The 12,449-nt window shown below is 38.3% G+C and overlaps 3 protein-coding genes across 3 annotated transcripts; 1 reads left to right on the top strand and 2 right to left on the bottom strand.

Annotated features, from left to right (window-relative positions):
* Positions 1-87: 87 nt before the first annotated feature.
* LOC124406440 (synaptosomal-associated protein 29) lies at positions 88-1,700 on the bottom strand. The gene is made up of 2 exons (XM_046881849.1): positions 1,260-1,700; positions 88-939 (listed from the first exon to the last, which is right to left on the bottom strand). Exons 1-2 carry the CDS (start codon positions 1,539-1,541, stop codon positions 415-417), a joined length of 807 nt encoding a protein of 268 aa, XP_046737805.1. The 5' UTR covers positions 1,542-1,700; the 3' UTR covers positions 88-414.
* Positions 1,701-4,424: 2,724 nt separating this feature from the next.
* LOC124406443 (mediator of RNA polymerase II transcription subunit 31) lies at positions 4,425-7,350 on the top strand. Its single transcript, XM_046881852.1, has 3 exons — positions 4,425-4,660; positions 4,883-4,972; positions 6,878-7,350. The coding sequence occupies exons 1-3, from the start codon at positions 4,594-4,596 to the stop codon at positions 7,189-7,191; spliced, it is 471 nt and encodes a 156-aa protein (XP_046737808.1). The 5' UTR covers positions 4,425-4,593; the 3' UTR covers positions 7,192-7,350.
* A 354-nt stretch (positions 7,351-7,704) lies between these two features.
* LOC124406430 (organic cation transporter protein-like) lies at positions 7,705-12,033 on the bottom strand. The gene is made up of 8 exons (XM_046881831.1): positions 11,384-12,033; positions 10,705-11,046; positions 10,208-10,455; positions 9,610-9,938; positions 9,130-9,529; positions 8,687-8,928; positions 8,402-8,577; positions 7,705-8,319 (listed from the first exon to the last, which is right to left on the bottom strand). The coding sequence occupies exons 1-8, from the start codon at positions 11,555-11,557 to the stop codon at positions 7,978-7,980; spliced, it is 2,253 nt and encodes a 750-aa protein (XP_046737787.1). The 5' UTR covers positions 11,558-12,033; the 3' UTR covers positions 7,705-7,977.
* Between the last annotated feature and the right edge of the window lie 416 nt (positions 12,034-12,449).

The following is a 12,449-nucleotide window of genomic DNA, read 5'->3' as shown; positions in this document are numbered from 1 at the left end:
TTTATTAGAAATCAGAGAGAGAACTTATACTTCAATTTTGGTGACTTCTGTAAAACAGGAGTGTGGTAATGATTATTCGTTATAAAATTCATTATGCAAGTATTTGGTTTGTAATATATAATAATACATAATGTTTCAATATGAATGTATGTTATACGATAATTTACTATTATCATAATATTACGACTACCTCAAAACCACCACATTGCTACTCAAGATTACCTAGATCCAGTTTCAGCAATCCACAGTTATTAAGTGTTTCATTGCAATAAATGATAGACCTTCAGCAATAGCGAGAAAAAGGCTCAGTTTTCATTACAGAGACCTAATAAAAAAACATCCACTTAACATTCCACGCAACTTGGACTGATGAATAAATTAAGTGGTTACGATTGTTTATTGCACACTGTTCATTTACTTTTTCAGCAAACGTGTAATGTCTTTATTCTGCCTATCAATTGAAATATCTGCCTTTTCCGTTTTATCCATAACATTTTCAATCAAATCATTCTGAGAATCAATTTCTTCCGTCAACCCAACAGCCAAGCCTTTCAATCTTGCTAGAGAACCGCTCATTTCATCTAAATTCTTTTCTAATATAGCACTGACATTATCACTAGGACGAGGCAGTTCTTCTTCATCTAAAAGTCCTCGAATGCGCAAGGCTGGATGATTATTGGAAAGATTGGTCTGCACGCGATCCAGTGGATCAGATAACGGTGACGATGATAATGACCCAGAGCTGGCAGACTCAGGACATTTCAGATTATTGCTAGAAGGTGGAGGACCGTCAATCGACTTTCCACTGAGATAATTCTTGAGGCTACCAAAAACACTTTTTATTCCTTGAATATGTTTCTGACTGAAACGCAACGTGCTGTTGATATCATCTAATCGTTTCTCTGTTTTTTCCAGCTGTTCACGTTGTCTCATCAGTTCCTAGAACAGATACAATAACACGTAAATAAAGTAATGAATAATCAATATTAATTTAGACCAAAAAATCTAGTCATAAATTCATCGATCAAACAAATTTATCTACGTGAAGGTCAATTACAGTGATATTTATGTCTCGGTCGATGGGATTATAGAACAACTTCAGGATTTCAGTATTTCAGAGAAATGTTTTTAAGGAGAATGCCAAAGGCAGCTAGGATAAATACAATATCATCCTTCACTCAAGCAGATACTTTGTTTCCCGTATGAAGAGCATAATTATTGATCAAATGGATATAGCAAGTGAATGATACAAATTTTACCTCTGCTGTAGCAGCGCCGATTTGTTCCGAATCCCTCAAAAGAGATATAGATCTTTCGGAAGATTGGAGAGTTCGTTGTTCAATGGCTTTTTTGCGTTCCATCAACTGATCCCTTTGTTGTTCAAGATCATTGTTGTAATTGGTGTAACTATTGTACGTCGCAAAGCTTGAAGACGGCTGCGATCTCGGTGGGGCACTTCGTAAAAACGTTTCATCATCCACGTCATCTTCCAGTGCGAAGAAAGGGTTTTTCGAATCACTCAAATAATTTTGCCCTGCCATTTGAGCGTTGTCTACTTTTAACTCACCAAGGCCACTGCTCAGCAGCTCTCTATTCAACAAGTTACTGACAGCGATTAGTCTTCCACGGATAACCTCAAATACACCCAGCGATAAGTATACTGTCACTACTGTCACAGGTCACTGTGCGTGGTGACACATGGCACTGATATAGCATGCATGCATGAAGCGCAGCGATGTGTCAGTTTTGTTGCATGGCTTCTACGGGCCAATCATAACGCTTGGAACACTTGCTCCGTAGTTTGTTTACCATTTTCATACAATAATAAGTTTCTGGAATTCGTGAAGATAGGATTTGTGGTCTCTGTTTTGACCAAGTAACAGTAAAGCTGTAAAAGGATAACCTTTGAGCCAAAGGTAGCATATCTTTGTTCCAATTTTTAAGCATGAATTTATATCTCATGAATTTAGTGTATGGATCTAGCGGAAGACGGTGGTTGGTTGGTCAAAAAGTGATGTGAAAAGTTGCGGGAAGAAGGCTGAAAACATTAATTCATCCATCGGTCTCGGCTTTTACATTGTCATTGTTTCAGTCCAATGGTGAGAGTTGAAACTAATTTTCTGTCAATATTCATCCAAAAAATAATCCTTACTATTGCCAAAATGTGGAAATAAACAAATTATATTTTGAAATCTTGTAATACCTACTATGTAGACGCGGCAATGAAATCATGTGTCCATGGATGGAATATACGAAGATTTCCGAGGCTTGCCGAACGTTGACGAGGCAGCGGCCATTTCGGCTCACCGGACAAAAATGAAAGCCGCAGTCGATAAGTCAGACACATAACGCGTTCGGTAGTCCTCGCTAGTGGACGTGGCGTGAGTAGATCTCGGTGTTTAGTATTGTGTCAAGTATGGAGGCTAGAAGGGTGTCAAGGAAGCTTCGGATTTTAGGAGCACGAACGTGTCGCTAAATATGGAGCATCCGAAACGCTTACAACATCGTATACAGTTAGACTTCAGTGTATACAGTAGAGTGTGACAAAGTAAAAAGTTTCGCGATTGTTTCGCTGCTTTTATCCGATTTAAAATTAAAAAAAAGGTGAATGACTTTATTATTATAGTAAATTGCTTGCGCCAATTGTACTGTAAGCCATACGTAGTCTGATATGATAGTTGCATTTCGAGGTTATCAGAACTTTCATGAATGGTAAAATTGGTACACAACCTCAACTTCGGAGTTATCGCACGCTAAGAAGTTATTGAAATTCACAAATATTAAGCGTATAGTCATACATTTACTTCTTTTTCCGTCACTACTGCTAAATAATTAACTTTATCATTGTCCATTACCACGTGTGAAGAAGTGAAATGCAATATCAGATTTTTCAAGCATTTCTTTGCAACGAAGGTCTGTTAAGATTTGCTATAATACTGATTATTGAAAAATTTATTGTCGATATGAAATTAACATTGTGTAATAAGTGATAGTGACATTCAATTTTCAACCGACTATCTAGTGTAAATGAGTGAATACTATTTATTATTCGTTGTGAAAAACTGTTACGTGCATCACCATGGACATTGAAGTTTTCAGACCAAAAGTGTGTATTGTGAAAAGGTGCAAGGCTCATAATCAGTTGTTGCCCAGAAATTGGTTCGGTGGTCACTCCAGTTCAACAAGGATCAGCTGATAGGTAAGCTGCACTCACAGTTTTTGACTTATCCCATGCTGGTTACCGAACTGGTTCAACACTAGCACGGTAAACAATCTATTCTTTTTCTCTCTGTTGTGTGACACGATGGCATCAAAGAAACGATAATGTCATATGCCAGAATTTTATCATTTCTATTATACCATACATCAAATGATGTACATTTTCATTCCATTAGGTTGCCTATTTGAAATATTAGAAATATTAAATGCTCTCGCAATTTATTAGTTAACTTTAATTTGTGATTTAGAACATCTCTGGTACTTATTGTTATGAAAGCCCCGATCTTTCCGTACACCAACATCATAAAAATTTGAAATCAAAAGCAGAATGTGATTGAAGAAAATTGATTATATTTATAGTAATAATGACTAGGGCAATGAAATGACAGGAAACAGTTTGAAGACACTAAATTTCAAGTTTGTGTAAAACACTTGCCATTAGTTGAATGAGCAACATATACTGTTAACTTTGCCATTTTATGAGGCATGGAGTCACTCTGCAGTGTTCTTAAAGATTTTACTCTCAAGAGAACATAGACTGCTAATCCATGAAGTGTATTCCATTAATTTTTCTATTCTTTATTTTCTATTCTCTTTATTTATTATTATATATGCTTATTCCACATATCCTTCTTTCTCAAATTGTCTACAGGCATGTAAGCACTGCTAACTCAATTTACATTCCTGTGTTGTCTGTTCATACTGCGTATGCAATTGGATAACAAAAATAGAAAATCATATTTAAATTTACAGGAGCATACAAAATTTTAGTAAAACGTTGACGTTTAAACAGCGTTTGCTATATTTTCATTGGTCTATTTGAAATTTTCAGCAAGGTTACGATCCCATTGAAATTATTCTGTAAACCCAGATCTTCATCTACATTGATATAGTTATAAATTAATCAAGTTTTTTTGTTTATGGATGTTTTTCGTTATAGATTTTTTTTTATCTCAAGACCGTAGTTTTTTTCACTATGAATTTAACGAAAATGTTATACTTATATCAAAATTTTCTTGCACCTTTCGAGCGTGGACTTGATACCTCGTGATTTTTAGTTGAGGTCGAGCGTTGCATTTTTGCGTCTCGTATACGCTCTCGAACTCATGCACTCCGTGACCAATTGCTTATTTGCGTTCTCAAAGCTGCGTTATGCGTGCGCAGCTTTCCCGCCAAGTTAACGCGTGCGCCTGGCGCTCGGAGCATCAACCTTGCATCAGACTTCGCATGGCGTCACAAAACCGCCGTAAGTTTGTTGATCTCCGGGAACTGCTTTGAGGATCGCGTTGTTTTTCAAAGTAAATCCTGTTGGATTAAGCGAGTGCCTGTTCATCAAGAGACGAAAAATATTCGAACAACAAGAATTCATATAATATGAATCGCTTGGACGATCTCCCAGGCCTAAGTAAGGGACGGAAAACATCTTACATCGGGATGAACGGTAGGTGGATTGAAAAATATGTAAATAAAAATGTCAAACGATATTTTGGCGTCTATTAAACATAAAAATATTCTTTGCAAGTGATCGTATTCGCAAGGTATTCATCGGTTCGTGAATTAGCGTAAATTCTCACGTAGATATAGGTCAAACGAATTATTATGAATAACATCAACATAGCACCTCTATCGTCTAACCTCATTCCAGTGTTTTTATTTATCTCAGGTGGGCCAGAAACCGATGACCAACAGCGACTTCGCTTTCAGGTTGAGTTGGAATTTGTCCAATGTCTCGCTAATCCCAACTATCTGAATTGTAAGTTTTTAATTTCGTACCTCAATTTTACTTTTCAGCTCTTCATCTTAGGTCATTGACATTACTCCTGGGTTGTAAATATGTATGTTGATGATGGAAAAATTGATGATATTCTCAAGAATGTGTTAGAAGAAGTTGTGGTTAGGTAAATATTTTATTTTAGATCTTCTTTTTACGTTAAACTTGAAACGATCGTCAATTCAACGGAACTCCTAGCTCTATAAATTCATTCAATACTGATATTATTCTGGGAGAACTAAGAATTATTAAATCAATATTCATTTCATGTTCTTGATCTATCTGCATCGACACGCATCACAAATGACCAAAATTTAAAGTTCATTTTCTTCAGAACTGAAATTGATCAGTTGCAAAAGATTCACAATTTAGACCAAAGCCAGATCTTTTAGTAGATGAAAGTTGCCTAACGTGGGCAGGGTTCTTTATTTAGATTCACTCGATACCTGGGCAATTGAGTAGGTCATGCTATTGTTGATTAGTCCAAGTTCGTGAACACTCGACGCTAAATATCAGTGCTATGTCAATGATTGTCATTAAGTAAAACTTTAAGTAGATCGGATAATAGGGTTGGGTATTTTTATTCTTTTGTTTTTACTGTTATCGAAACTGCACCCTTGAAAACCATAGTTCGTTTCGAAAATCATTCATTAATTCTTGTAGAAGTCACAGCTAGTAGTGGTCAAGTAGAAATCACTTGGAAATATCTATTGATGATAGTCAATCAGATGTTAATTTCAATACTCAAATAGGTGGGTAGTGGAGAAGTGTCGTTACACTGAAATATAAGTTTATTTTGAGAAGTGAAGAACCTGTATTGAAAATGGATGTGAAAACTAAATGAAACATTATATAGCAATTTGACTATTTAATTTTAAATACATCAATTCTTCTTACAAGTGCATTATACAGACAAAAAGAGTTGCTTGTGGATTTTTCCAGCAGTTTTAACGGGCTAAAGACTTGAACTCAATCTATCATTTCTTGATAGAGAAATGAGAATAAAACTCTTTGATGAAGTGCTGACTAGTACTGCCCGACTCTTTAATGGAATCGTTACACCTGTGCCGAAGTTCTCACCTTTTTACAAAGTGTCACACTCAATTGGGGAACTCTATGCACGACCATTCATATTTCTGACAAGATCATTGAATTCCCTTGATATACTCCGTTTGCTTCATCGAGACATTTTAAGATTTGATAAAAATCCACCAAGAACTTTTATCTCTATTCTATGCACTTTTCAAAGAAATCAATCATTTTTATATTCAACCAATAATATTGCTATAGCAAATTTACTTATTTATAGTAGCCAGTTGTCACTGGTCTGCTCTTACCATTCAGGTCAGTGTAGCGTTTCACCAGATTCTATTCGTCAACGTCACGCCATAAGTCCTCTGCAGTCGAGCATAGATAGCGGGAGTGCTTGCTAGTGGACGGTTGTCTAAAAATTGTTCTGATCCGAGGCAGTACAAGCAGGCCATTATTAGAATGCTACTTTGCATTCTGAATATTGAATATGGATTTTTTCACTTCTCAAAATAGGATTTCTGCATATTTCTAAGCGACAGCACTTTTACTCTATACCAGTTTCTGAATTCCAAACATATGATTTTTTGGCAATACATAACTTCAACTACAATTGTGAATTTGTGAATACAAGTGTGAATTTTGAGAAATGAGCTTCAGCACAGAAAATATGTGGAAACTAGATAGTAAGTAGCTGTTGGAATGTGTTGGATGCGAACCTGCACAGTAACGGAATATTGAAAAATATTCATAGAGGACTGCTGCACCAAGCCTAACGGAGCTGAAGGCATTTACTTTTAAGATCTATAAGCCCTTCACTGTGTATCTTAATTGTAATTCATCGCTGTTTCGGTACAGTTCTGGGTCAGCGAGGATATTTCAAAGATTCCACCTTCATCAATTACCTCAAGTATCTACTTTACTGGAAGGAGCCAGAGTATGCCAAATACTTGAAGTACCCGATGTGCCTCTATTTTCTGGACTTACTACAGTACGAGCATTTCCGACGTGAAGTTGTAAACGCTCAGTGCACAAAATTCATTGACGATCAACAAATATTGCTGTGGCAGCATTACACCAGACGCAGAACAAGGTTACTGCAAACAGCTGCAGAACAAACACAGCCCAATAATGCCCAAAACAACGGTATGGTGCAGCCAAAAGTACCGTAGAGACTGTAAAAAAAACTTGTTACTTTAATCTTAGACGGTAAAACACATTGTTAATAATATTTAACAACTTCAACTGTACATTTTGTTCCTTTTTGTTCATTCGTATTATTCCTCATGTAATGAATACTTGTTTAAATCAAAATAAAGACTTCTTTTATACTTGTCTCGAGGATCATATTTTCATTCGCATTCAGAATTCTACTAACGAACTAGCTAACTAGCTAGCTTTTTACCAACAAAGAATTCAGGTACTTCAATCGCTAAAGGTTTAGAGAATACCATGAAAAAAAAAAATTTGCCACGCAAATACGATATTTTATAAGGCTCTTTAGTTTGTCACTCCATAAAACCTTGAATGGTTGGCGTAGCTGAATAGTTTTCCTACATGCATTTGTTAAAAAGTGTAATTTCATAAATTCTCTTCATCCTTCTAGCTTGACAAATGTCCGGTTTATTTTGAATAGTTTCTCAGATGTGTATATATACATAACAACCTCAAGTTACAGGAAAAGTACACTTACGCTGAAAATTGTTTACACAAATATTTCACTGCTGCATTAATCTTACATGGTTTAAATATGATGCACTTCGAAAAAAGATACCTGTACTGTTCGATTATATGACGATAATTTATCTACAATTATTAAATAGCGCTAAATACTTTGGTATTTCTTAGCCTCTATAATTTATTTATCATACGTATATATACTGTTGGTATTATTATTATTATTATTATTATATTTACAAAACTCATCATCGACTCCTTATTTCCGTCATTCCGGATTTTCACTCTGTATTCTTTCCGTCAGAAAAATTAACAATAATTCCATTTCCGGCTTCTACCCATGTTTTTCCATCGTTATCGTCGTTAAATAATTTCTCCCTTAGTATGTCACGCTCGTTTTGTTCGTCGAGTGCGGTGCGCCGTTTGTTATTCGTTTTTCTCGCCGATCCCTCTTCGTTACTATAACACTTGACGCAATTTTTGTTAAATAAACCTTCCGATTGCTCAATAGTGTCGGGCAGACGATTGTTCAGCGTTTCTGGAAGAGCCAGACTCAAGATTCCCGACACAATGCACAGTGTTCCCATTATCGAAATCGGTACTGCGACCCATGTTTTTGTGCCCTAAAATAACACGAACCGTACTGTCAACATTTGCCATTTACTCATCACCACCGATGTAGCGAGACAATTAGCAAAGACTTACCAGTACTGTAAAGTGCGGTGCTATCAAAGTGCCAATTCTGCCGAAAATTTCGCAATATCCCAAACACGTACCTCGCAAAACAGTCGGAAACAATTCAACAGTGTACAAGTATGTCACTGCCAAGGAACTCACCATTGCTCCTTTTCCAATCAGAATCAGCGTTAGTTTCGTTGGTCCTGAAACATTTTTAAAAAATTACTATATCCTCGGGGAAGTGCTATTTTTTTTTCTATCGTTATTCTTTAAGGAAATTTAATCCTCGGTTTATAAATCTGATCGATTTACCCGTCCAGGACGAATTTTCATGCATTGGCATGCTGATGGCAGCGATTACGATGCAAGTAGCTCCGCTCAGTATCAGATAAATACCGAGAGGAATACGCCTTCCACATTTTATCAGCACGAAGTGGGTGAGCGCGTATGCAATCAGGTCCAGGCAACCGCCGATTGCAAAGTTTACGTGTCTGTCGCCGCTTATATCCGGTAATTGAAAGACTAAACCGCAATAGGAAAGAGAAACGCTGAACCTGTAAAATAAGTTACTTCAATTTCTGATTCTGAAGGAAAAGTAACTGTTTTTAGTAAAGTGGATCAGATGGTGGTTTATAAAGCGCAGATATTTTCGCCAACGATTCACTCGGCGTTACGCGTGTGTAAATTCTGCCAAGCAATTGATCCCTTCTTCTAAATTCAACTAAACGCAAGTCATTTGATGTTGTCACACTCACCATACGACTATCAGTATTATGCAATTCCTCCGAAGTCCTGATCGTCTTAGTAGTTGTAGGAAGGTCTGGTTATTTGCTACTACTTCACTTTTATTTTCGATGTCTTCTTTATTTTTTTTTTCCAACGACTCGTTCGTGGCCTCACCTTCCTTCTGCGGCACCGCTTCCGCTGTTCTAAGCTCAACTATTTCCTCCGGCATCATTTTTGGGACTTCTTGATTATCATCGGAACCATTATTCGATTGAGAGTCCTTGCCAGTAGGGGTTAAAGGAGCGGGCGGCGGTGGCGTGGCTTGTCTTTCCCCCGTTGCTTCATCCCCAGTCATTTCAAATTCCATCTGCATCTCTAAATTTGATATCTTTTGCTCCAGGCTTTCCGACGGTGTAAGCAAATTATTCTCTGTTGAATAAAACGAAGGATTAAAAATATTACCATTGCTTACCAATCCTGATGCGAAGGAAATATTTTGTCATTCGAACCTTCCTTGACGTTAACGAATTTACGGTCCAACATTATTCTGCCGTCGCAAAGCTCTGGAGTCGTCAAAAGATCTGATGCCTCCTCGGTGAGAGAATCGTTCGCTTTAGTTTCGTTCAGGTCAACGTTAGACACCCGAGACTTTCGCTTTGGTTTCACTGGCGTCACGGTCTCGGTGATAGTTGTGGTATTTCCTTCCTCCATTTCGGCCTCCACCTTGACCTTGCGCTTCCTGCAGCAGGTGTTGTATTTCGCGATTTTTTCCAACGCCATGTGAGCCTCCGTCAGATTTCCTTTAGCCAGCAACCATCGTGGCGACTCTGGTATGATCCTAAATAACGTTTTTCAAAAAATTTCCTAACGTTAAAAATTTGTTAAAACAACACACTGATAGCTTTTCTCAATCCTGAATTTGGATCTAAACGTAAGATCAGAAAAAGACGTGCGAATATTCAAGTGACGACGTCACTTCCAAACTGCGGTTAAAACTGATGAAAAGACTCAACAGTCGGCAAGTAAAAAAAGCAAACCGAGCAATAAAATGAAGACAGCAATAGCACAAGCTGAAACGTGTGCACGGCGTTATGGCGATTATCCTACCAGATGTAGAGGACGGTGACCGCCGTGGGAACCGATGTGGCTAGCTGAAGGACCCTCCAGTCTGCAACAGCAAAGCTGAGCCCTGCCAAAAGCAGGAGCCCTATAGCTCCAGCAAATTGCAAAGTCATGCTCACCAGAGTTCTTGATCTGACTGGAAATAGTTCCAAGAGTAACGTGTACGTAGAGATTTGTAGCCCTTGTACAAATACCCCTTGCAATGCCCGAACAACCAAAAAGGCGCGGTAGTCCTGGAGACAATATAACATTCAAGATTTATTTCGCTATTACTCACTGCCATGATTTCCTGTTGCGTACTAAATCATTCAATAGTTACAAAGTGGAAACCAAAGGCAAAATTTGGGCTGGTTCATGGCTTGCACTGTTACGCAATAGGAATCTTCGATGACGCCATTAAAAGCGACATGCAAAACGGTTGGCTAATTGAACTTGGCTTGTTTTACTTGTTCGAGATCTTTTCATCCAACTGTTGTATTCACCTGAATAATGTAAAGGGCAACCGCTAAAGTACCCTGCGTGTAAAGGCACATCGCCAAAACAGGAAGACGCCCAACGCGGTCGGTCAGGACTCCAGCAATCCAGGCACCGATTACAACTCCGTATAAATAGAGCATCGTGCTCAGAGGCAGAAGATATCTTCTCTCGCATATCAGACCCCATTCCGTAACTATCGTAGTCTCGCCTCTGATGGAATCGAAACGGTAGCCAGTTTCGCAGGACGAATATTCGGCCTTCCTATCCGAAGTCGAACCCGTCATATTCGGCGTTGATTTTTCTGGGGGCGTCACGCACGTGTTGGTGGAATTAACGGAGCCCTTTACCTACGGGAGAATGAAATAAAACGAATGGGCATCTCCTCGACACTCTTCCAGCATCGTTTGGCCTCCCAAGTTGAAATTATACGGGTTGAAAAAGTGGAACGAACGAGATACAGACGAACTCAGTTCCCGCTGGTTCCGAACTATTTTAGCTACTTTTAACTACCCACAGATGAGTTTAGTAGTGAGGAATAGTTTTATGCGAGTGGGACTGCGATCAGTTTACTGATGAGAAAGCCTCAAGCCGTTCGGGCAGAAGTCGTTGAAGTCTTTTCGAATTCCAGAATTCGGTTATTTTCGAAATTGAGAAACAAAAATTTAATTTCGCAGGTCTGCTTACCTTGCAGTAAAAATTTGGCGTATGACTGTGAAAGCTTGGCAAGGCATGGTTCATCGACACTATGGCGTAATTCATTCCCAAAAGAAACAGTAGAACTATTTGGAACGATCCCACCTTCACATCTTCAGCTCTCATCCTGTGACTCTTTTTCTTTTCGAAACACTGCGAGCTCATTTGTCTATTTCACGACTATCTTCTTCTAAGTGAGTCTCATCGCTCGAATAATAGTCTTTCGTAGTCACTCTCTTCTTTATTATGAATAACTCTCAGATTTGTTGCAAACGTTCTCCAATGAAACTTTTGTGTAAACTTAAAAACTATACTTCCACTATGCTTACTTATCCTTCGCTGCTGTTTCTAATTGAGGAGATATTTTTCTTTAATCGTTAACTAACGAGCGTAAGTTTTCGAAGATCAAAATTTAAACATATTCTTGACCCGAACGCCGAGACACCAAGGTTCAAACCACACAAATTCTATTTACTTTTCCATTAACTGAGAATCCTTTTCACTTTTTTGACGATTTAAAAATCGTCACGAGGTACCGGTTTACTCACTTAGCGACCAGAGTGTGTTCACCGCGAGAGCAACCGATGTACTGATCAGAGACGAGAACTACGGAGAAGGAACTCCGGAGGACGACGCCGGATGACAAACTCGAGAGAGATGGATGCAGTTGTATTGTATTGTTTATACGTCGCCCACGTTATGCATGTATACCTATACCCACGCGCAGGCCTTCGTGATCGTTCACAAAACGTACTGCATCCATTGATTATTCATACCTCGATTGAAGCAACTAATGAATTATCACTACCTAATGAATGACGTTGGTGGTCGTTGCCACTTCCTGTCGAATACTTTTTATAGGAGAAAGGACACCGGACAATAATATCCTACTGTGTCTTTAATTTTTCACTGTGGCTGGGTACATCGGATTGGTTTTGAATCTGATAAATTGAACGTCACGAGTTCAATATCCTGCTGCTCTAGTGACGTGATCTTAATTACTGATACCGCATGGAATCCGTATACCTTTGCTTCGTCAATGATTGCAGTGTTGCAG

Source organism: Diprion similis, chromosome 6 (assembly GCF_021155765.1).
Source record: "Diprion similis isolate iyDipSimi1 chromosome 6, iyDipSimi1.1, whole genome shotgun sequence".
Lineage (NCBI taxonomy): Eukaryota > Metazoa > Arthropoda > Insecta > Hymenoptera > Diprionidae > Diprion > Diprion similis.
Note: the sequence above shows the minus strand (reverse complement) of the source record. Positions and strands in the feature narration are given on the sequence as shown.

What these genes read in the sequence shown, in the direction of transcription:
- LOC124406443 (XM_046881852.1), top strand. Translation starts at nt 4,594, where the DNA reads ATGAATCGCTTGGACGATCTCCCAGGCCTAAGTAAGGGACGGAAAACA. An exon ending in ATCTTACATCGGGATGAACG is followed by an intron (nt 4,661 to 4,882) that starts GTAGGTGGATTG and finishes TATTTATCTCAG; the next exon opens with GTGGGCCAGAAACCGATGAC. An exon ending in TAATCCCAACTATCTGAATT is followed by an intron (nt 4,973 to 6,877) that starts GTAAGTTTTTAA and finishes GTTTCGGTACAG; the next exon opens with TTCTGGGTCAGCGAGGATAT.
- LOC124406440 (XM_046881849.1), bottom strand. Translation starts at nt 1,541, where the DNA reads ATGGCAGGGCAAAATTATTTGAGTGATTCGAAAAACCCTTTCTTCGCA. An exon ending in TCGGCGCTGCTACAGCAGAG is followed by an intron (nt 940 to 1,259) that starts GTAAAATTTGTA and finishes TATCTGTTCTAG; the next exon opens with GAACTGATGAGACAACGTGA.
- LOC124406430 (XM_046881831.1), bottom strand. Translation starts at nt 11,557, where the DNA reads ATGAGCTCGCAGTGTTTCGAAAAGAAAAAGAGTCACAGGATGAGAGCT. An exon ending in CGCCAAATTTTTACTGCAAG is followed by an intron (nt 11,047 to 11,383) that starts GTAAGCAGACCT and finishes ATTCTCCCGTAG; the next exon opens with GTAAAGGGCTCCGTTAATTC. An exon ending in ATTCGTTAACGTCAAGGAAG is followed by an intron (nt 9,530 to 9,609) that starts GTTCGAATGACA and finishes TTTATTCAACAG; the next exon opens with AGAATAATTTGCTTACACCG.